Source organism: Schistocerca nitens, chromosome 9 (genome assembly GCF_023898315.1).
Source record: "Schistocerca nitens isolate TAMUIC-IGC-003100 chromosome 9, iqSchNite1.1, whole genome shotgun sequence".
NCBI classification, from domain to species: Eukaryota; Metazoa; Arthropoda; class Insecta; order Orthoptera; family Acrididae; genus Schistocerca; species Schistocerca nitens.
In genome coordinates, this window is record NC_064622.1 from 446861937 (window position 1) to 446887218 (window position 25282).

The following is a 25282-nucleotide window of genomic DNA, read 5'->3' on the forward strand; positions in this document are numbered from 1 at the left end:
TCTATTTAAAATTATAATTGGTTATGTTTGGAATACATAGTTCAGCAGAGGACACAAGAAATCAGTTATGTTGAGTTTCAGTATAGGGACATCATTATTATTTTGCCGTTACACATGTACAAACATCTAGGGTTGTGCCTCTGTGGTTAACAACCATAGTTTTAAATCGGAGCTTGCTCCACCCAAGGTTAACTACCTTTGAAAGTCATCCATGGAAAGGTCTTTCAGGAAAAATTTTCCACTGTCCTGTCCAAGAATGCAGGAGAAGGCTACATTGGATTCGGTGGGTAGCCACCTAGAAGGCGCCAATGAATCGGAGCGTTGGCAATCACCCATTCTTATGCCAGTTCATAAGAACAGGATCAAACAAGATAAGATCAACTACATTGCAACTCATAATATTAATTCTCTAATTAAAGCAGCAAAACTAAAGAATTTGACAGATGAATTAGATAAACAGAAAATCTTAGTAGCAGGACTCCGGGAAATTAGAAATACTACAGAATCACAAGGCTACAGAGTTTACAATGGGAAACCTGGAATAAGGGTTATGAAAGAACATCCCCAATATGGAACTGGGTTTATAGTCAATTTGAAAATAATAGATTTGATTATAGATTTTCAAGCCATCTCCCCTAGAATGGTAACTTTGAGTTTAAATGCATCCAACAAAATTTATACCATCATTAATGCCCATGCCCTACTAATGAGAAGAATTTTCTAACAAAGACTAGGAAAGAAGTGGAAAAGTTTTGGAATCTCCTTGACCAAACAATAAACCAAGTAAATATTAACGATGTTAAGATCCTGTCAGGGGACTTCAATGCCCAACTCGGAAGAGAAAAGAAATACCAGGATATCATTGGGAAATGGGCTCCGCATAAACAAACAAATAAGAATGGTCAAAATAAATGTAAATGTCGCGTGACTAGGGCCTCCCGTCAGGTAGACCGTTCACTGGGTGCAAGTCTTTCATTTTGACGCCACTTCGGCATGTTGATGGTTACGACAACACAACACCCAGTCTCTGAGCAGAGAAAATCTCCGACCCAGCCGGGAATCGAACCTGGGCCCTTGAGGTTGACATACTGTCACAGTAACCACTCAGCTACTGGGGGCGGACATAAGAATGGTCAGAGACTTGAACTCTATAGGGAACACAAACTGATCTCAAAGTCCACCACTTCAAAAGGAGGCCAAACAAACTTAAAACATGGAAACATCCTGATTATAGAAAAGGAGAATGGCAGCTGGATCATGTATTTATGGACAAATTCTTCCACAGAGAAATCTACAACGTTAAAGTATAAGAGGGGTAGATAAAGGTTCAGATCATTACATTGTCAAAATGAAACTTAAGTTCACACGACGAAAAAAGAAACCAAAGTGCAATAAACAAAGGAGGAACTTCGATCCCCACCAATTAATCAGAAATGATAAATATAGAGAAGTTACACAAAACTTAAAACAGGCATAATTTAGAAGAACTGGTTCAAATTCTCAGGCAACAAGCAGAAAATTTAGCCCCACAATAGCTCCATTGAGCCCACGTGAAAGACATATCTGATGGAACTCAGAATGTGACAAAATTCATGAAGAAAGACATCATGCATGGTTAAAATTTCAAACACACAAAACAGAAGAAAATACAACCAACCTCAAAAATATCAGGAAAAAGTTCACACAAATTATAAGGCAAACCAAGAGACAATCACAGAAAGATCTAATAGACTCAGTAGAAGAAAATTACCACAAAAAACAATTCCAGAGACTTTCACAAAACATTTGGAAGACAATTTTAAAAATTTGTCCCTCCCATGTTAATGTTGAAAAAGGAAGATGGAAAAATGGCACATAATGACAAGGGAAATGCCGAAATCATGGCAAAAGCATTTAGTAAACTTTTGAATTGTGAAGAACCCCAGGAACTTTTAGCAATTAATACACACACACCTGATCCCATAAATCCTCCCAATTATCCAAGAGGTGGAAATGGCACTCAGAGAGATGAAAAATAAGACATGCTGAGAAGACCAAGTTTTTGCAGAAGTGTGGAAATATGCAAGTGATACAGTTCAAACATGCTTACACATAGCCCTAACAAAAATCTGGATAACAGAAAAGTTTCCCGAATATTGGACCACAGCCATAATCCACCCACTCCACAAAAAAGGAGATAAAAGCAACCCAGATAATTACAGAGGTATCTCTCTCTTAAACTGCACATACAAGATTTTCTCCAGAATCCTATAAAAAGAGGATCAAAGAGCAACTAGAGGAAGAATTAGGTGAATATCTTGGAGAACCGGTGCAGAATAGATCATCACTTTAAAATTAGTCTTAGCATATTACAAGAAATGAAATAAACCTCTTGTGATAACCTTCGTGGACTTTAGAAAAGCATATGGCTGTGTCCATAGACATTCAATGTTAAAAATCTTAAGAAATTTCGGTCTCCATACAAAATTAATCAAATCGATAGAACTCACCGTAACCAACACTGTATCAAAAGTCAAGTTCAGGGGGAACTCTCTGGACAAGGAGATTGCTTGGCACCCCTGCTGTTCACCTGTGCTTTAGAATACATAATGAGGGAATGGTACAAGACTAACCCAAAGACAACACAAGTTTAAATTGTCTAGGATTTGCTGATGATGACCTTGCTCTCTTGTCCAACAGCTTTCAGGAAGCCAAACAAGAAGTTCACTCACTACAGGAAATAACACAGAAAATTGGTCTTGGAATATCCTTTGCAAAAGCAGTCATCATGTTAACTGGCCCACCACTCATAAACAAAATTGCCATAAGAAACCAAGAAATCGAAATTGTAGATAAATTTAAATATCTGGGAGAAATCATAACATATAACCTCAATGGAAAGCCAACATGGCATAACAAAATAAACAAATTGACTAGAGCACAAAATATATCACCAAGAACACCTACAACAAAAAGTGCCTGTCAATAGCAACAAAATTAAAACACTACAAAACAGCTATTCAACCAGAAATAACATATGCAATTGAAACCATCTTCAAAACAACTAACACTGCACAAATAGACAAAATACTCAAAAAAGAGAGAAGAATCATCAGAACGTGCATCAAGAAATCGTATCAGAAAGATGGACACTGGAGAGTAGTTACAAATGAAACAGTCTACAAGGAAATAGAACCAGTAATGAGTACAGTCAGGAAGAAACGCATTTCATTTTTTGGACGTCTAATGAGAACACCAGAGAACAGGATCATCAGGAGAATAATAGAAAAATTGTGGAATAGTAAGTTCAACATTAAGTGGATTTCAGAAATCAAGGAAGATATGGATAAGCTACAGATTACATTGGAAGACCTAAGAAACAAAATTGACAAAATTAGGAAACTCACAGACAAACAAACCAGACTGCAAACGAGAATCAACAAACAGACAATAGGATGGGCGATTTCCAAGGAAGAAAGAAGGATGAGATCCGAGAGAATGAAGAAGTACTGGGCTGACAGGAAACTGAAAAATTCTTTGTATAAAGTTGGCTAGAGTGATCCCATGAAGGCCATAAAATGTAAATAATATTAATAATAATAAAAACATTTGAACAAATAATTGTTCATTGGATAGAGAGCAGGTAAATTTGCAGTCATATCCATCTCGTGGTTTCATTGCTCCAGTCAGTGGAAGCAACCAGCTCATGTTTAGTTCACAACATGGAAAAAAGTGTGTTTAGAGTGGTGATTAAACATTTCTGTTTAAAAGGCTTAACAGCAAAATGGATTAAAGCTGAGGTGGATGAAGTTCATACCACATCTGCTCCTGTGTTTGCAACTGTTTATTCTGAATTAAATGAGTTTTTAAACATGGCCGTATGTCCATAACAGATAAATAGCATTCAGGAAATCTGGTGGAAGTGACCATCCCCGAAATGATTGACAAAACCCACAATATGGTTTTGAATTGCAAATGTCTTTGTTTAAAAATGATGATTCTCTTCCATTACCACAGTGCATGGGTTTACACCTATGCAGTTTCAATGGCCAAAATTATGGAATTGGAGTTCGAATTATTGCAGCATCCCGTATATTCACTGGAGTTTGCATCTGTGATTTAAAAAAAGAAAAAAAAAAAAAATTCGAAGCTTGAGATATGGCTCACTGAATGGCTATTCATATTGAAACAGGTCATTGCCCAAACCAATGCCTATTTAGGAGACCTTCTGAAATCAAGCTTTTTGAATGGCTTAAAAAAGTTAGAGCACCATTCTCAAAATAATTTTTTCTAACTTTTTCTAAGCATTTTTTGAATGACTCTCGTACTGTCACCAACTAAAATAAGCTAATGTGAGCAGTGCTTCAAATTTGTTTGTGTACTGTTTTAATTAGCATATAATTGCTTATTCACCATTATAGTAATAAACAGTACATGTAATTTTTTTGAAAAATCTTAAATATTTCATTTTGACTGTTGAAAGTGCTTGTGCTGAAATATTTTTTATATTTATTTGTAGGCCAGTAATTCTAATGCAATCCAGGATCATGGTGCTAATAATTTTGCAACTATCAGAACAACATCCATTGTTACCAAGCAGCAGAAGGAACATATGCAGGAAGAGATGCATGAGCAGATGTCTGGTTATAAGCGTATGAGAAGGGAACATCAGGCTGCCTTACTTAAGGTATGTTATTTTCTGATCAGTGTGGTATAGAGCCACAAACAGATAAAAAAGCTGATCCACTGCAGCTTATTGTCTGTGATGCTTTTCCTGCTTTTCTTATTTTATTTCTCCGAAGCCTGTGTGAATATTTTGCAGTTACTTGAGAACTGTCAAATGTTATCTGCTGTTTGTGCTCAGTTGGGAAGTTTCTGTGCAAAATTTCGAAAAAAAATTTTATTGAGAAGAAGTGAAAGATCTTCCAGAACAATATTTTTTACTTGCAGGGATTATTATTAATTCTTAAGTTTTCTGCATAAAACATTAGAAGTGCCATCTTTGAGAACTTTATATGTTCACATGATTGTCTAAACAACATGTGGAAGTTGTTGCATTTTAATGTATTGTGTAATAGAAATACACATTTTTGGAGTGTTGAAACCACTTTGGAAGTCCTTTGATAACTAACTGAAGCCCTGATGATGAAGCTGTGCTTAACAATATTTGTTGGCGATAGACACACTATTTTATAGACAGTGGACAGACTTGCTCATTAACCATTTACAGTTGGTACACATCTGATACATAGCTGTAATTACTTACAATTACTTATAACATTAAAGTGTCTGTATCAGACTAGTGTTGGAATTGCAGTGGATTTAGTAACATGAGCAATTTAAATGTGGTAACTGTCATAGTATAAATGTAAAGATTGTAAAACTATTTAGGGCGTTTTTGCCTTCGTCACTCCCAACATAATGCAGTACTTATTACCATTGGGAAGCAATGGGAATAAGGATCTGCAACCAAAGATTCAAAAGCCCCAGTTGATAGGCTGTAATGGTAGAGAAGTGGACATTTTTTGTTCATGCTTGTTCCCTTTTTTATCCATAGTTGAGAAGTTCTTTTCTTTCCGCCAAATATTCCTTAACGGTCACCCAAAAATAAGGCCCCTAAATTAAAAATGTGTTTTTTCTTTAAGTGTTTAAGTCCACATTCTGTATCTGTGCAATTATGAAATTATAAATTTACAATTTCAAAAATTTAAATTATTTGTTGTTGCTGTTTCACAGCTGGAAGAAAGGTGTAAGCTCGAGATGGAAGCACATAAACAACAGTTGGACAAAGAATATGAGTCTCTGTTACAACAGTTTAGTAAAGAACTTGAAAAGTTACAGGTTAGACATCAGCAAGAGCTTGATCGAAAGGTATGTAAACATGTTAGGTACTGAGTAAGTCACTAGAACTTCGTACACCTTGACAAAGAATGAAACCACTTAGTCTTAATACAAGAAGTGGACAAAAACATCCATTCTGCCCACATAGACAAATATACCACGCAAATGTTGATAGTTGGGGCATTAAGGTCTCAGATTGTATATTTTTGTTAGGTGTTAAATTATACAGGATTATTCAAAATAATGTTGACACTTTAAAGTGATATTAAAAAGTATTTGTGTGGACCCACTTTGCCCCTGGGTATGAGTGCCCTTGCCCACAAGTAAAAATTACAGTGTCATGTCCAGAGAACATCGGGTCCATGCCATCAACTGGAGATTGCCATCTGATTCACAAGTGGTCCATCTTTATAGCAGCTCAGTATCCAAGAACTTGTGAACATCTTTGTGGAAGATAAAGTGGGCATCATCCTGTTTACAAATGAAACAGTCACTGTCCTTGTGCAATTGCAGCATAAACGACTCAAAATGCCATCTCCATTGGTCTGGTAACCATGGTGCTAAGCAATCACTGTAAAAACTTCTTGAGTAGTTATTCCCATACATTTAATCACATAATATCTTATCTCAATGTGAACATTTTTTCCAATCCCTAGAAAATGTCTTGGAACATTTTGAATAATCCTGTCTGTGTATGTAACAGAAGAATATTAATATTTAGTTATCATGTCTGGCTACTTTTAAACTTTCACTAAATATTTACGTGGTCCCTAGACAGCCAACTATTAGGGAAATAGAACAACTTAACAAAGCAACTGAAACATTTTATGCTTATTAGTATACCGTGGTTGTGAACTTTTCAAAATAATTAACCTTGTTAATAGATGACAAGTACAACGCACTTTATTGTGTTTGTTTGCATTGCCATCTTCTGCAGCGGCTGTTCAAATTTGTTACTAGTGGTTATCTGTCTTGAGCTGACCGCAGATTAATTAAAAAGAATTCCGCGAGTTGTGTTTTCTTTTATTAATAAAGTATCTACCATGGTTATTCTGCAAATTGGATACATACTTTTGTGCATTTTTAGGTTGATTGATAGATGAACCAAGCAATAAAATTGACCTGTTACACACAGGCATAAATTCTGTTCATGATAAGATCCATTTTACCATAGGGAAAGAGCAAAATAGACAGTTAAATTTCTAGGACATCACCATAAAGATTCAAAATAGCCAACACGCATTTGACATATACCAGATACCAACAACAGACACAGTTATACTTGAGACATCACAACATCCCAGTTCTCATACAGGGAGCGCTTAGATACATGCTCCACAAACTAAACACAGTATCATTAGATACACACACTTTCAAAAAAGAAATGAATACCATAATACAAATAGACACAAACAATGAATATAAAGAGAACTTCGTAACAAAGCTGAACAAGAAAATCAAGAAACAGAAAAGAACAAACACCCAGCTGTCATCAACAGGAGGACAAAATCATACGCAAAATACAAGAATAGGAACAACACAAAGTTTGAAAGGAATGGAAAGCAAAAGATGGGACCCAGTGACGTACAACCACAAATACACACACAGAATATTGAATATGAATATTTTCAAAAAATGAGGCACAGAAACAGGCCACCAAACCAACAAATCAAATCAGAAATACTCTCCAAAAATAATAAGAAATACTTATCTATATCAGAAATACGGAATATACCAACTGATATGCAATACATGTTACGAAAGATCCATAGATCAAACCAGGAGGACATTTCACACCCGATTTAAAAAATGTGTAAGAGCTTGGACATATATGATAAATCATTCAACTTTTGCAGAGTACTTACACCAACATTAACATAAAATAACAGCCAGAGACACAGACATGGAAATCAGAAGGATAAACAACAACAAAAACCCATCCCACCATACACAAAAACTACCACATCCAAAAAAAATTCGTAACTGATCAGACCAACTTTGCAAGCTGCACACTCTTTAAACTGATTGACCACTTAGTATAATATGAAATATATACATTTAACCACAGCTCCATGTACAACTGCAATCTCCTCCCAGAACCTGTCCTATAATCACTGTCCAGGCCCACTCCCCCCTCCCCCATTCCCCGCCCCCCCCCCCCACAAACAAACACACACACAAACACAAACACACACACACACACAAACACACACACACACAAACAACACACACACACACACACACACACACACACACACACACACACACACACGCGCGCGCGAGAGCAAGGAGGGAAGGAGCAGAATATGTAAAGAAACACTGTAATTAACTTGCACACCAACTGTATAAACAAAACGCTGTTTGTAACCTAAAACAACCAAAAATGTACAGACATATGCACCCAATTTGCAGAATAATCATGGAAGATGCTTTATAAATAAAAGCGAAACATGTCAGGTGTAATTCTTTTTAATTAAAAATTGCATTCAGCTCAAGATGAATAACCAATAGTAACAGAAAACATGCTTTGAATCAAATCAAATAGAAGCTAATGAATATTCTCTCTTGTAGACAGAAGGCAAGTACGAGCAAAGTAAACATGTAGGAATAATATTAAAAGGCAAAGCAAACTGTAGACCTGGCTGTAGCAGGAACTAGCTTGGTCCCATGACAAGGTGTGGCCATGTTCCAGCTCTTAGTATCGTGGTGTTACCTCACAGTGTGAGTGAGGGAAGTTATTATGTAAAGTGTTATAGGCAGAAATGACAACTTGGTGTTCGTGTTATTAATGTGACTGAGAATGAGAGAGGAAAAGGTGACATAATACTGAAATGTCGACTTCAGTGAACCAGTGGTGTGCAAATAATGGTGGGAGGGGTACACTGCAGTGCTGCAAGATTTTTGTGTCTGCTCCAAAGCAGAGTAAGTAAAATGGACACAATAAATATTTCATTGGTGATACAGATAAATGTGCTAAAGGGAGCAATTTCTGCAATGCTATGAACAGTACAGGGAATTAAAACATTTTCAGACTAGTAAAGAAACGATAAGAAATGCAGCCTTTGTTTAAAAGATGCCAGAATAAATGAGTCATTTGTGCAAATTTGAGAATGTACTACATTATATTTTTACTGAGAAATGAAGTCTCAGGAGGGGCCATTGATTTATTTATAGAAAACGTTGATTCGTACACATTACCTTGACCTCCGCTTCACTAACCAAAAACACTAACATTTAGACTGAAAAGGCAACCTCATTTTGCTGCTATGACATCAGAAAAAATGTATGACAACAACTGGAGGAGACATACTTTGAGAGAAGAGAAAACTGAAAATAAAATCATAATTCTGCTTGCCTTAAATGGCAAACACCATATACCATATTTACTCGAATCCAAGCCGCACCTGAAAAATGAGACACAAAATCGAGGAAAAAAAATTTTCCCGAATCTCAGCCACACCTGAAATTTGAGACTTCAAATTCAAGGGGAGAGAAAAGTCTAAGACCGCACTTCCAAATCAAAACAAAGTTGGTCCATTGTAACATGAGACACAATTTAGGTCAAATGGATGAAGATACAGCGACAGTAGTTCGGTTCGAGTCGTAAGCTTAGCAGTTAAGCTTTACCAGGTAAACATTGCTACGCGTCAGGCGCTCCATCCGTATTTATATGGGTACCCTTCCGTTTCCACATACGTAATCAGGTTTGAATCGATTGCTTATTTTGCTTTGATCTGATAAGTGCCGTTCTCTTTGTTATAGGTGTTTACATCACTCTAAGCTGAAAATGCATTATTGTACTGTGTCTTGCATTGTTTGTCGCATTCTGATGAGTGTTTACGACCTGTCGCTTCTCATGGCATGGCTTGCTTTTGTGCATGCAACTGCCGCTTGCGATAAAAGAGAGAGAGAGAGAGAGAGAGAGAGAGAGAGAAATTGTCTCATTAGTGAAACAATGACAAGAGACTGCTATTTGTTGTTACTTACACTGCTGCTTTCTTTGATAATGATCAACAAGAACCAGATAATAGATTGCATATGATAGATGATGTACTGAACGAGAGTTTAGCGAAAATTTACTCCATTTGAAAATCTTTGCAAGCGCCTCTTTAGTACATTACATTGTGCACAGAAATTAGTCATCTTAGATTTAAAAATCTAGTCAGTTGCCGTACTTCATTTCTGACCGTATCACTATTCATCATAAGAATAATATGAATATAAACATGATATGATATGTATATTCTTCCATGTTTGCTGTTGTCTCACTCTAGTTTCGTGGTTTATTAGGCAGACGGGATTTAAATGAGAGCAGCAAACACAAAGGAATACATGGCATAATGTTTACATTCGTATTATTCTTATGGTCAAGAGAATACTGCATGTGATTCACGATTCATTTCTTGTCACAGGTAGGAAAAAATTCAGAATGTAGAGTTGGCCATATTGATATACATTGCAAACAGTCTTGCTAGTCGGATTTTCATAGTCGATTTTTAGTGATGACTTCAAATGCAGTGTGTGTCGTCATCTTCAGTCTGTATACTGGTTTGATGCAGCTCCCAACGCTTTTCTATCCTGTGCAATGCAGAGTAGCAACACTTCTAAAATAAGAATGAAAATAACTTAGAAATTAAATGCTGAAATTTAAAACAAAATTTTAATTGTAATACATCTTAATACGAAATGTTTAAAATATCAGTCATGATTCTGAATCACTGTCACTCGATTCTTTGTTGCTCATTTCTTCATACAGAGCATTGTCCTCTGTACCATATAGTGCACTGGATATCGAACATTTTTTAAATGCTTGTTGCACAGTTTGATTTGGAATTCGCTTCGATGCATCATAAACCCACTGGCACACATGCAACAAACTCGCGCGTTTTATACATCCTGTTGGTGTCAGTTGTCTGTCACTTTTCGAAAACCAGTCTGTGTATGTGCGTTTAAGCTTGACCTTAAATGGTTTATCCAAGCAGACGTCAAATGGTTGCAGAATTGATGTCATCCCGCCTGGAATTACTGCCAAGTCCGTTTTGCTTCCCTCTAATTTTTGTTTTACTGCAGGTGTTGCGTGGCCTGCGTACGCATTTAATACCAACAGACTGCATAAACCAAGCATTGCGCCAGGACTATGGTCCCCCACCCGTCTCATCCATTCCAGCACCATGTCCTCCGAAAACCACCCAGTTTCGTTTGCTCTTACCATTACAGTTTTTGGAAACACTTCAGATTTAGGTAAGTCTTTCGCTTGAAAACTATGAATGGGGGTAATTATGTCCATCTCTTGTGCAAGAAAGCATGACGGACATCCTGATTTAAGAAACTTGTGTCTTTCTTTCCTCTGGCATCAACCGTATAATTTGATGGCATGTCAAAATATATGGGAGTTTGGTCAACATTTCCTATCTGATCAAGAAGGTATTGCTTTTCTGTGCACTGTCTAATTATGAAGCGCCGAAATTCCATAATTTTTCGGCAGCTTCCGTGCAACTGAAGTTCGCCTCCAAAGTGAAAAACTCCATTACTTCATAAACAGATCACTCCAGCTTAGACTAGCCTTAAAAGTTTCAATTTTTTACTCTCTAGCAATTTTGTGTGCCTTAATTTTTAAAATTTCGGCATTCACAGACAGGAATTTCTGACGCTGTTCCTAAACAAATTCATTTAAAATCTCTTCTAGTGCATCATATCGGCTACACTTTGGTCCACTAAATGCTTTCTTGCTACTTGAACATTCAAATAATTTGTCTCTCTGCTGTCGCCATCATCTGATGTTGCTCTCATCAATCCCGTATTGTAGATCTGCAGCACGATTAGAACTTTGTTCCGCAAAAGAAATAACTCCCCTCTTGAATTTAGCACTATAATGAAAGCTAACACCAACAAGCACTTCACAAAATTCCACAAAGCAGTAGGTGCCGCTATGTGAAATCTTAATGAACTCTAGCATATCAACTTGTGCAACAATCCTAAAGCCTTCTGCATTGTTGGTATTTTTGTGTAAAGAAATTTATTTTTGTTGCTATGAATATTTGAAAGGCTGCTACATTCGAAGATGAACATTAGGGAATTTCTATTTACTTCATTGGATAATGTTTGAAAATGCAGTGGTAGAAACTCCGGGCAGAGAAAAAAGCTAGTCTTCTACCTCCTCCTCCTTTTGTTTGTGTGTGTGTGTGTGTGTGTGTGTGTGTGTGTGTGTGTGTGTGTGTGTGTGTAATTTCTTTACTGACGCAGAGGTTTTAGTGACAGTATTTATCTTTGTGCCTGCAAAGCATGCCTGTGTAGTGGGAGAAGTTAGTTGTGGCGGCACCTACCAACATTTTTCAGAACTTCCGCTTACTCAATTCTAAGCCACAGGTGGTTTTTTTTTTTTTTTAACAAAAACTGGACAAAAAGTGCAGCTTAGATATGAGTAAATACGGTAGACACATACTGCTGGGGAAGAAATCCCCCCCACTGACAGCAGAGCATTAAGAACAGCAAAGGTGAGGTGTACTGTCCATCTCTGTTCATATTGGAAATAGATACTTCATTCAGCGGCACATTTAGATGTGTAAATTGTGACATTGCTCCACTTTTAAGGATACCAGAGTTTAAGCTGTCACAGCCTCCCCGCACTGCCTCCTGGCCAGGTCTTCAGTTCGGTTACCAAAATCCGTGATTACATAACATGAGTATAGCTTTTGCTTTAGGAGATTTTAACTTTGTAGCTGGCATAAACTGCAGCCTGGTGTAAGTGTAATGAAAGTCTGTAAAACTGTTCCCACCTTCACATGAGTGAGAGCTACCTGATGTCTCGAGTGGGGGTGGTTGGAGGGGAGGAGGGTTTGTCTCTAAGGGAAACCATTGTTGGTGTACAGCATTTGAACATATGCCATATAACAGATGTATAAGTTTTATACAGCTACATGGAAACCTCTTTGGACAGTTACTTGAAAGCTTTTTGTGAGGCAGACAAGAACACATAAGTCAGTCTTCAATGACTTTGAGCATAGTCTTGTACTAATATCTATCATATCAAGACTGCTGAGGAGTTTGGTACTTCTAAGTGTTGTCAAGCTGCATGTTATGAAGAATTACAGTACGTATGCCAGCTGTTACAGCCACAAACCTGCAAATGGATATTTTAAGAATGTAACCCCTTACCCTCCACAGAAAAGGCTGGAAGGACTGTCAAAGACACTCAAAATTTCAGTGAGAATTGTCACCACCAGCCAGGGCATTAATTTCATAACCACTAAAAAGAGAAACGTAAGAGGAGCATCCAGTTATGTAATAGACAGACTAATACTCCTTCCCGACAAGTACAGACTATTTATTGGAAAATTCTTTTGGCGAGTGCTTTGAGGTCTGAGGAATTTAAATGCATGTCTCAACAAACCCACTACTTCAGTGGATATATGTAGCTCTTAAACTGTTTGACATCAGATTTTGAGTTTGTTTCCTTGTAACTTGGCCAACCAATAAATTAAGTGCTACACTTGGCATTTTTTTTTTCTCACTTCCAAAAATAGACTGACGCTGATCTGCCAATCATGAATCTTCAGTCTGTGTAGGTATTCACAGCATAAAATCAGTAACACTGAAACACAGCAATAGTTACGCATTTTGCACATGCTACGCCTGTATCTGTACCTGCCACATACTCTCCACCTTTATTTGAGGCCACGAACATGCAAATCAACAGACTTGTTGGCCTGAAATCTACCTTCAGAAGGCATAATGAGCAGTGCTGCCAACAGACACACACACACACACACACACACACACACACACACGTAAGGGTGAGATACTGGCCATCCTGTGGAACTAATGTTTGTATATTCTGGAATACTGGATATTTTATAAATAGTTGCACTCTCCATCCAGGTGGTCACTTATGTTGTGGTTTGTTCATTTATTGTAGCCATCAAAAGAACTCTGGTACCCAACATGCTAGATAACACGCAGCATTTCCCCTACTACAAAATAGTTGTTACTGTTCAAGGTAGCTGTCTTGCATGCTAACCACAATGTGCTCACAAGGTGTGACATCTAAAACAGGTAATATGGACAACACAATAGGCAACTATCAATAAACGTTCATTAAAATAAATATTTTTGAATTAAAGGAGACTGTTCACTGAAAAGCACAAACAGAACCATTAAATTGTTGATAGGCACACACAAAACAAAGAAATACACACACACACACACACACACACACACACACACACACACACAACCATTACAGCTTTCACCCAGAACAACTACTGTGAAGTTTGGAAGATAGGAGATGAATTACTGGTGGGAGTAAAGCTCCGAGGACGGTTCGTGAGCTGTGCTTGGGTAGCTCAGTTGGTAGAGCACTTACCTGTGAAAGGCAAAGGTCCTGGTTTGAGTCCTGGTCCAGCACACAGTTTTAAACTGCCAGGAAGTTTTATATCAACACACACTCAACTGCAGAGGGAAAAATTCGTTCTGGATGGCAGAAGCTGACAAAACCTCACAATTCAAGAAGGAAGTTGTAGAAGCTATTCTGGTAAAGGATGTCACAACAACCAAGGAATTCATGAAAGCCAAACGGCAGTTCAGTAGCCGACTAATGCAGGCACAACCAACTCCTATGCCAAGTATAATACCCTGTAGAGCAACAGACATTTGGAGGAAAGAGGACGAAACACTGGTATGTTTCTTCTGTAGTTGCCTAGAACATGCTGTGCATGACTGCAGAGAAAAAATTGTGTGTTTTTGAAGACTACTACACAACCTGTTGGTCATACAACTTGAGGCTGTTGCCAATGGGGGGGGGGGGCGCTAGATGGGGCAATCCAAGGGGTGTCCAGCACGACCCATGTATGTCCTGACCGGCCCACTACTGTGGCCCCCTGGGGCCTGTCTGCACTGAGGTCAATACATCACCCGTGGTTGAGTAGGAGGTCATTCCAGGGTGTGGCCTGTAGCGCAAGACTTTCCGAGGGCCCAATCAGAGGGCCTCCCCAGTTTGTCTGACAAACAGGTTTCGGATGGTGTCTGTGGCTGACGAAGTCCCTGAGCCAGATGAAGTTGCTTGCCCTGTTCCAAAGGAATCCTATCACAGTTGCAAGGTCTGGGCATTCACAGAGAGTGGGATTACTGGTGGTTGGGAGCTCCAACATTAAGAGTGTTGCTGCAAAGGAGAAGGAATCCAGTGTGCACTCTATGTACATACTGGGAGGAGTCATTCCAGATGTGGAACGGGTGCTTCCGGATGCCATCAAGAGCACAGAGTGCACCCAACTATAGGTGGTGGCTCATGTTGGTCCTAACAATGTGTGTCTCTTTGAATCAGAAGAGATAGTATCTGGTATCAGGTGGCTAGCGAAATAGTAAACACTGCCAGCCTTGCTTGCAAGATGAGGATGGTGCTCATCATCTGTAGCATTGTCGACAAAACATATTCTGATCCTCTGGTATAGAGCCAAATGGAGGGTCTGAATCAGAGGCTCAGATGGTTCTGCTGCTGTGTAGGTTGCAATTTCACCGACTTGCCATAGAGTGGTAGGTTACTGGGTTCCATAAATGGGTCAGCAGTGCACCACACACAGGAAATAGCTACATAGGTAGTGGGGGCTGTGTGGAAGGGACTGGTTGGTTTTTTAGGTTAGAGGTCTCTAGAAAGAGCAGAAAAGGTTTAAATTTCAAAGGGTGCAGGATGAACACATGAAGAGATTAGACGTAGGAACAATCAAAGTTGTAGTTGTAAACTGTTGTAGCTGTGTTGGAAGAGGACCAGAGCTCTAAACACTAACAGAAAGCACTGACTGTCAAATTGTTGTAGCTACAGAAACCTGATTAAAGCCAGAAATATAGTCAACTGAAATTTTTACAAAGGACCTAACTGTGCTCAGAAAAGATAGATTAAATTCATTTGGTGGTGGAGTGTTTATTGCTGCCAGAATAGTTCACCATGTAGTGAAATTGAAGCAGATAGCTCCTGTGACTTAGTATCGGTAGAGATTGTACTCCACAACAATAATAAATTAATAATTGGTTAGAAGTTGTACTCCACAACCATAACAAATTAATAATTGGTTCCTTTTGCCAAACCTTGCCCCAACTCAGATGACACAGTTACTGAACAGTTAAAAGAAAATTTGAGTGTCATTTCGAATTGGTACCTCACTCATACAATTGTAGATGTTGGCAAAAATGTTTAAGGTTGGTGATAGGCATAAAACATTGTCCAGTATCATACTGAATGCCTTCTCAGAGGGTTATTTTGAGCAACTAGTTCAGGAGACCTCTTAAAGTGTAAGTGGTTTGGAAAACGTACTTGAGCTGTTAGCAACAAATTTTCCTGATCAAATAAGGAGCATCATGACAGATATAGGGATTAGTGACTACAAGATGGTTGTAGCTAGACTGATTATCGTAACATCCCGACCCACCAAAAATAAATGCTAAATACATCTGTTTAAAAAAGCAGATAAAAATTTGCGTGATGCCTTCCTAAGAGACAGTCTCCACTACTTCCAATCTGACTATGAAAGTTTAGACCATATGTGGTTCAAATTCAAATTCAAAGAAACAGTGTGAAATGGCAGTTGAGAGATATATACCAAATAAATTGATAAGAGATGGTACTGATCAGCCATGGCACACAAAATAGGTCAGAACACTGTTGCAGGAGCAGTGAAAAAAAAACGTGCAAAATTTAAAAGAATGCAAAATCCCCAATGTTGGCAAAGTTTTATGGAAGCCCAAAATTTAGCTCGAACTTTAATGTGAGGTGCTTTTGATAGTGTCCATAGTGAAACTCTGTCTCAGAATCTAGCAGAAAACCCAAAGACTGGAAAGTTGCACAAGTCATACCAATACCCAAGAAAAGAAATAGGCATTATCTGCTGAATTACTGACCCATATCACTAACATCAATTTGCTGTAGGGTATTGGAATGTATACTGTGCTTGAACATCATGAATCTTCTTGAGGAAAATGATTTATTGACAAATAGTTAACACGGATTCAGAAAATACCGCTGTTTTGAAACCCAGCTAGACCTTCATTATCAAGAAGTAATGAGTGCTATCGACAGGGGACATCAAAATGATTCCATATTTTTCGATTTCCAGAAGGCTTTTGACCTGACAGGTGCACAATTTAATTGAGGCGCACAATTTAATTGGAAGTCACTTGTGAGGAACTAATTGAATACCGTTTCAGTTGTGTGACTGGATTCATAATTTTCAGTCAGAAAGGCCACAATTCGTAATAACTGATGGAACATCATGGAATAAACCAGAACTAATATCTGGCGTTCCCCAAGGAAGTGTCATAGGCTGTATGTTGTTCCTGATCTCCATAAACAATTTAGGAGACAATCTGAGTAGTCCTCGTAGATTGTTTACTAAGGTTGCTGTCATTTACAGTCATGTAAAACCATCAGTGATAAAAATGAAATCCAAACTGATTTAACAATATATCTGTATGGTACAAAAAGTGACAGTCGACTCTAAATAATGAAAGATGTGGTCGTTTACATCAACACTAAAAAGAATCCACTAAATTTCAGTTACATGGTAAATCACACAAATCTAAAGGCTGTAAACTCAGCTAAATGTGTAGGGATTACAATTATGAATAATTTAAACTGGAACAATCACATAGGTAATGTTGGGGGGGGGGGGGGGGGAAGCAAACCAAAGACTGTGATTTATTGGCAGACCACTGAAAAAATGTAATAGGTCTACTAAAGAGACTGCTTACTGTATGCTTGTCCACCCTCTTCTAGAGTACTGTTGTGCAGTGGGGTTACGCATCACATAGGACTAGAGGACACTGAAAAATTCAAAGAAGTGCAGCTCGTTTTGTATTATTGTGAAATAGGGGAGAGAATGCCACGGATATGATACACAAATTGGGATGGCAGTCATTAAAACAGAGGCCGTTTTTCACTGCAGCAGGGCCTTCTCATGAAATAACAACCACCAACATTCTCCTCAGAGTGTGCCATCTACATACAGAGAAATGATAGCCATAATAAAATAAGAGAAATCAGAACTCGACAGAAAGATTTAAGTATTTGTTTTTCCTGCGCAGTTTTCAAGAGTGGAACAGTATTGAAGTAGCTTAAAGGTTATTTGATGAACCCTCTACCAGGCATTTAATTGTGAATTGTGTAGTAATCGTGTAGATGTAGTGTGTGGAGAAGATACTGCAAGGTAACACCATTGACTCTTCAGAATGTCCTTGGTCCTCTTCTGTGATTCTTGCAAAGGAGGAGGACAGCACATGGTGTTTTGGCACCAACTACAGTCAACTGAACAAAAACACAAGGAGAGATGTCTATCCATTGCCGCATTTTGATGACAAGGCTGACCTGGAAAAGGCTACCTTCATAACACGTGGTGACCTCTGAGTGTAAAGTTATGCCTGTAGCACTACGTATTTCTGCAGCCACCTTTTAACCTATGATGGACAACCTGTTTTGATACTTAAAATGAATGCTGTGGTTTTGATATCTAGATGACATTGTCATTTTTTTCAGTGACATTTGAAGAACTTTTAAGCCATCTGACAACTGAATTCAAAACAATGGCAATGAAGTCTATCCCGATCCAGAGAAATAAGCTCACAGATTTTCTGACTGCTCAGGACATCCATGATGTGAGAAATTTCCTCGGGATGTACTCCTACTACCTATGATTCATAAGTAACTTCTGTACCAAGGCAAATCTCGTGCAAGAATTACTGCAGGAAGTTGCCAAATTTTCCGGAAATGAGGTTCCAGAAATATCTTTCTTGTCCTTATGGAGGTGCTAATATCTTTTAAAGTTCTGGAATTATATAACTAGAATACTGAGACAGAACTTCACACTGGTGCTAGTGGCTATGTGACGTGCAGTTCTAGTGAAAATTCAGGAAGACACTGAAAAGATGACAGCTTGTGTTTCATCAGTGCTCTTGTAGACTGCAGTGAACTACTCTGCAACCAAGAAAGAATGCCTTGCAGTTGTTTAGGCCATCAACAAGTTCCAGCTGTGTTTCTTTGACAAACCATTCATATTGTGACAGAAAACCATTCTCTATGCTGGCTGACTAACCTGAAAAATATGCCACAGTCGACTGGCAAGATGAACGCTAAAGGTTTGGAAGTGTCATGTCACAATATTTTTTTTTTAAACAGTTGTCTACATGTAGACAACTACATTGTGCCACCTGAATACACAGTAGCAGGACTGCAGTTCAGCTGGTAGACTGGGGTGAGCGGTTGTGTTGGGTGAAGTGAGTGAGGGGAGAAAAGAGGTGGAGTGTGGTAAGAAAGGTTAAGGAAGAGTGGCTGACGGCTCAGAGGAAGACATAGGTGCATGAGGTGGTAATATGGGAGGGAGAGGCAGCAGGTCCACATGATAGGAATGCACATCACGTGCACCAGAATCAGTGAGTTTGCCCAGAACACTATGATGATGATGTGACAAGTGGATTGGGGAAGTGTGACATAACAGGAGGAGGGAAGACTGTTGGGAAGATGGCGTGTGCGTGTGCGCGCGTGCAAGGAGTTGATATATTTAGAGGCCAGAAGGACTCCTGGAACAAAGGATGTGTTTCAAGAATAACTCTCATCTAAAGGAGTTGATATAGGTAGAGGCCAGAAGGACTACTGGAACAAAGGATGTGTTTGAAGAATAACTTTCATCTATATGTGAGAGGAAAGTTGCTACTCACCATATAGCGGAGATGCTGCGTCGCAATAGGCACAATAAAAAGATTCACACACTTGTAGCTTTCGGCCATTAAGCCTTTGTCAGCAGTAGTTGCACATGCGCGTGTGTACACACACACACACACACACACACACACACACACACACACACACGTCTGCAGTCTCAGAGAGCTGAAACTACACTGTGCCTATCGCGACTCAGCATCTCTGCTATATAGTGAGTAGCAACTTTCCTCTCTGATATTGTTACATTCCATCCTGGATTTTTCATTGTTTGATTTTTCCTTCCTCCCAGCTGGTGATGGGAGGAAGGATCGAGATTGAAGCATCCATTTAAATCTAGCCTGTTGTACTCAGCAGTGTATTCTGCTGGTGAGTGGCCACTCTGCTCTTGGCCACAGTTTGGTGATGGCCATTTTTTATAATAATATGCTTTTTAAGAATGTATGTAAGTGAAGAGTTACATTGTTACAAAATCAACTGAAAGTCATCTAATTCTGCTTCATTTACAACATAAAGTGATAGTATAAATTGTCAAATTTATACCTTTATGTGGCATTACACTTCGGAATAAATGTTAAATCTATGATGAATATTCACATGTTAAACAATTGAGAAAACCACGTGTAGGGAGCCAAGCTACCAGAGACTGTGGTCCCCGAGAATGCATTGGTGTGTGTGTGTGTGTGTGTGTGTGTGTGTGTGTGTGTGTGTGTGTGTGTTTTGTCTATTTTTGACAAAGACCTTTTTGGCTGAAAGCTAACTGTCCTAACAGTCTTTTTGTTGTACCATTCTGCAACTCTGTTGTATCTCTGCTATAAGGTGAGTAGCAGTCAATGAATTTGAAAGTAAAGTTCTGTCTGTCAATCAGAGTAAAATCCTGTAAAGTTTTAGTCTTATGTTAAATCAGTAAAAGAATCAAAACCATCAGTCCATAGTCTCTTGTTTCCATGATGGCAATGAAACAGAGGATGGTAGAAGGAAAATCTAATTGCTAAATTCCTTTTTCCAAAATGGTTTTACTGAAGATGATTTACTGTGGTTCCTCTTTTAAATCATTGCATGAAAGTCAAAATCACAGGTAGCATACATGACTGTGACATGCAAAATCAACTAAAATAACTCAATGGAGGAAAGGCTTCTGGATCTGAGGGGATACAAAGAGTACGTAAAAGGACTTCTTCCTTTTCTAACAGCAGTCTCCCATAAGTCACTAAATGAACATAGTGTTCTTAGTGATTGCAAAATTCACAGGTCCTCTTCATCTCAAAGAATGGTCATCGAAAAGATGGACACAACTGTAGACCTATATGAGTCTATTGAATTTTAGAACCTGTTTTATGCTCACATATTCTAAACTATTTGGAGATTGAAAATCTCCTCCCTAGGAATCATCATGTATTCTACAAACAATGATCATATGAAACACAGATCACTCCCTTCACTCAAGATACCCATAAGGCAGCAGATGTTGGTACTCACAATGATGCCATGTGCCTTGACTACCAGTGTGTGTGTGTGTGTGTGTGTGTGTGTGTGTGTGTGTGTGTGTTTTGATTCATTTCCACACACTCTCTGTAAACTAAATAATTGTATTGAATAACAGACCAGTTATGTGACTGGATTGAAAAGTTTCTAGTAAGTAGAAGACAGTGTATCATTCCTAATGGAGAGAAATAATCAGACATAAAAGTAACTTTCAATGTCTTCCAAGGGAACAACATTACAGGACTACTACTGATCATGAAACATACATAAATGCTCACCTCGGTAGCTGAGTGCTCAACAGAACAGACCCCCAACAGGACAGACGCAGATGCGGGGGGACCTGGGTACAATTCCCAGTACTGTTAGGGATTTTTCCTTGGTGGAAGGACAGGGCCGAGGTGTACTCAGCCTCATCACACCAGTTGAAGAACAGTGGCTCCAAGGCTAGAATTTCGCAACAGCCAGGAGTGTGGTGTGGTGACACCATGCACCACTATGCCACATCCAATAAAGAATGACTGAGGAGTACATGGCAGTTGGTGAACTGTCTTATTGTCTCCAGTGCCTGATTACGATGTTATATTTATGTGTGGCCTAGTAGATAATGTTTAACACTCTGTGAGGCTGTTCAGAGATGATGCTGTTTTATAGAGAGAAGTTGCAATCCTATAAAGTTGTAACAAAATGCAGGAAGCCATGCAGATGATCGACACTTGGTGCAGGGATTTGCGGTTGACTCACAACATAAACAAATGTAACATAATGCTTTGAAATAGCCAGAAAGAAATAGACCGTATAAAACTAATTGCAAGTAAGGCAGATGCCAGACTGAGAGTCATTGGAAGAACCCACAGGAAATTTAGTCCTCCACAGAAGAGGTAGCTTACAGTACCATTGTTTGACTGATACCAGAATATTGTTTATTAGTCTGGAACTCATACCAGAAAATGACTAATAGAAGAAACTGAAAGAAGAGCAGCATCTTTCATCAAAGATATATTAAGTAAGCATTGAAGCTTCACAGGTATCCTCGTCCAAATCCAGTGACAGATGTTTGAAGAGAGGCATTGTGCATCATGATTGGCATACTGTTAAAACTGTGTAGATGTACTTTCGTAGAAGAATGAATTACTATATTGCTTCTTGATATATGTGGCTAGGACCATGAAGGTAGATTTGGACAGGTTTCTGTTCATGTAAAGGCTTACCAAAGATCGTTTCACGCACATCCAGAGCTGGGAAGGGGCAAGTGACAGTGGAACGCAAAGTACCATCTGCCGCACACTGTAACATAGCTTGCAGAATGTATAGATGTGAAGATCTGCCAGTCTGTCAACAATCCATGACCAGAGTTTTCACTGAGTGAGATCTGCAGAAATGCTGGCCTGGGCAAGAGTTTAAACTTCTGAATTCAGTACCTCACAACAATACAGGCAACAGTCGTTCGTCATGGAGACCTCATAAATAAAATAACATACACTGTTGAAATTACTTATTATGTTAACCAGAGGATCATGTGTATTCAGTGGCATCTCATATTAGTATGCCAGGCACCTGGGCCCATATGACAACGACAAATACAATAAGCAGCGTTCACAATCCTTCACATGTGGATACTTTCATTGTGATGCTGTACCCAGAACCAGGACTTCTCTGAAAATGGGATGTGGTGCCTCCCCTGTGTCCTGTGCTTTTGTTAAATGCATCTTTGCATGTCTCATCCTCCTTCCACTTGAAGAGAAGCCATAACAAAGGTTGTTATACTAGCAATCCATGGTGCTCCAGACAACATTGTACTATTTGTGTGGTTACTTATCTTGCTGCTAGCAAGTCCATTTCTTGAGTCAAGGCACCTCACATGTCTGTGTGATCCTGCTTGGCCGAATGAACCATTTGTCTGTCCTCTAGGGCACTTAGGGGCCTGATGTTGAGTATAGCCATCCTGAATCCATTGACTCCATATTTGCTTCAAAGTTCTGGGCCCCTGTCCAATGTGAGCAGCAGTACTGCAGAATGATAAACAGCAGTCTCAATAGCCCACAGTCCTCATTCTGTTAAATTGTGACTCGTGTTGGTAGATGTTTTTCTGTTTTTCAGAAGGTGTGACACAATGTTATAACAACCAACGAACATTCAGCCATGATATCTGTGTATTCTTTCCGTACGTGTGGAAAGTTGATGGTGTTACTCTCCTACTGATCTGTGCAGTTCTGCTGGAAGGCTGTACTATTTGCATATTCAAGCATGTTTACTGATGATGATAATGTAAAAACTCTTTATTATCTGTCGCAACATTTAAATAAGTGCTCCTTGTTTATTGGTGGATAATTTGAGAATATGGTGCTGTTAGTTACGTTTTGGTGTCTTACTTTTCACAATTATAATTCTTGTTACAAACAGGTGAAGCAGAATCAGGCAGCAGAAAAGAAGTTACAGAAGGATATTATGAGTCGACAGGAACAAGATCGTAAGGCCTTCGAGACACAGAAGAAGAAGGAGTACAAGATGAGTAAAGAGCGGTGGAAACGGGAACTGAGCCTAGACGAATCGACACCAAAGCGGCAACGCGACGCCACCCTGCAGTACGTCAGCCTGCTGTTGGGCCAGTTTCTGTAGTCAGTAAGGCAGGATACCATGTGTCCCCCTGGAACACTGACAATGTTATTTTCACATCACTGTGACTGTGGATTAGGCATTTGAAATTGGAATTCAGTATTATAATGTGTTATCTAATTCATTTGTCACAGTTGTATTCTGTTACTTTATTTTAATAGTTACAATGACAATGGACTATTGAAGAGTAAACAGTTCCATGGCTTTCTGTTCTGGGAATAAATAAGGTTCTGAATCTTCACCATATGCTCTCTTATTCCATACTGAGTGAGGTGCCACAGTGGTTTTCACACTGGTCTCTCATTGGGGAGGATGATGGTTCAATTCCCAGTCCAGTCATCGTAACTTAGGTTTCCTGTGGTTCCCCTAAATCTCCCCAGATGAATGCTGGGATGTTTCTTGGAAAAGGGGTGGCCAATTTCCTTCCCCATCCTGTCGTAATCCAAGGCAGTGCTCCATCAGTGTTGATGGGAAGCTAAACTCTAACCTTCCTTCCTTCCTTCCTTCCTTCCTTCTTGTTCCTTGAATCATTCTGACCAAGTCTCATCTTTTATTTGGTAATTCCATTTGTAGTCTGAAAGAGAAGAGACTTCTGACTCGAGTGACCTGAAAAGTCCAATTGATGTGTTTGTACTAAATAGATTGTGATTTTTTTATATAATGTAAAATTTAAATTAAATGGAGTAAAATGAAATAAATGGGTTGGTGATGATGAAATCAATGAAGATGTGATGACATGAAATGTTTATAAAAACTGATGAGAAATACTGAAACTGCAATGTAACAAAAATGCCGTGACAGTTGAAAATTTGTCCTAGACAGGTGGAAACATCAGTGACAATAAGTCAGACACACCTGAAGGCATGCTTGGAAAGTTCAGTGACTAAAGTGACTTCTTACAAAAATTAGGAAATCAGAGTTAGTCTTAATGCATCACAAATTTTCAGTTGTACTTGCAGATTTCCACAGATTTTTCTCTTATGGGCATTAGGGCATGCTCCAAAGTATGTTTCTGTGCCTAAAGTTGTGGCTCTCAATGCTGGAAACATCATCAGAGGCTATAGTATTCAGGTACTAGTTTCAGATTGAAACAGGCACTGATCACTTCAGCATAGTGCAAAGACAAAATGGTATTGACAAAATGTATAAACCAACAAGAAAAGTGCATGAATACTTAAACACTGCAAAGGACCTTTGCTCGATGCTTGCCACAGCAGGAGTAAAAAAAAAATCCCTTGCACGAGCTGTCAAGTGTACAGAAGAAATACAAAAAGATGCATTAACACTCAGATTAGAAGACATGAGAGCAGTTGTCTTCTGGACAACACGAACAAATTGGATCAAGTACTGGGACTAGAGAACCATCAAATTTGTTTCTCTGATATTATGGGTTTGTTGAGGTCCAAGCGTTATTATACTAGTATGTACGGAGAGACTACAGAAATTCAAAAGCACAAAAACTTCTTTCAGCAGAAGAGGAGGAGGATTGAAACTAGACATATTGTGATCCTTAATACTAAATATAGGAAACAGTGGCAACTCCTTCACAGTACAAGCTGCATATGACTAATCAGCATAACTCCACGATTGTGGGCAGTGGTCTGGTGTCATTACAACCAGACCTTTGCATGGGTGCTTATGAACAGCAGCTTGCTGAGCGTATGTAAT

General features: G+C 38.8%; 1 protein-coding gene across 4 annotated transcripts in view; it reads left to right on the top strand.

Moving 5' to 3' along the window:
- Nucleotides 1-25282, top strand: part of LOC126202874 (serine/threonine-protein kinase Tao) — a 233712-nt gene that overhangs the window by 125194 nt on the left and 83236 nt on the right. For all 4 annotated transcript variants that reach the window (XM_049936910.1, XM_049936913.1, XM_049936911.1 and 1 more), the window contains 3 exons: nucleotides 4499-4666; nucleotides 5716-5850; nucleotides 23402-23583. In XM_049936910.1, the coding sequence (XP_049792867.1) occupies nucleotides 4499-4666; nucleotides 5716-5850; nucleotides 23402-23583 (485 nt within the window). The remainder of the gene's footprint in view (nucleotides 1-4498; nucleotides 4667-5715; nucleotides 5851-23401; nucleotides 23584-25282) is intronic.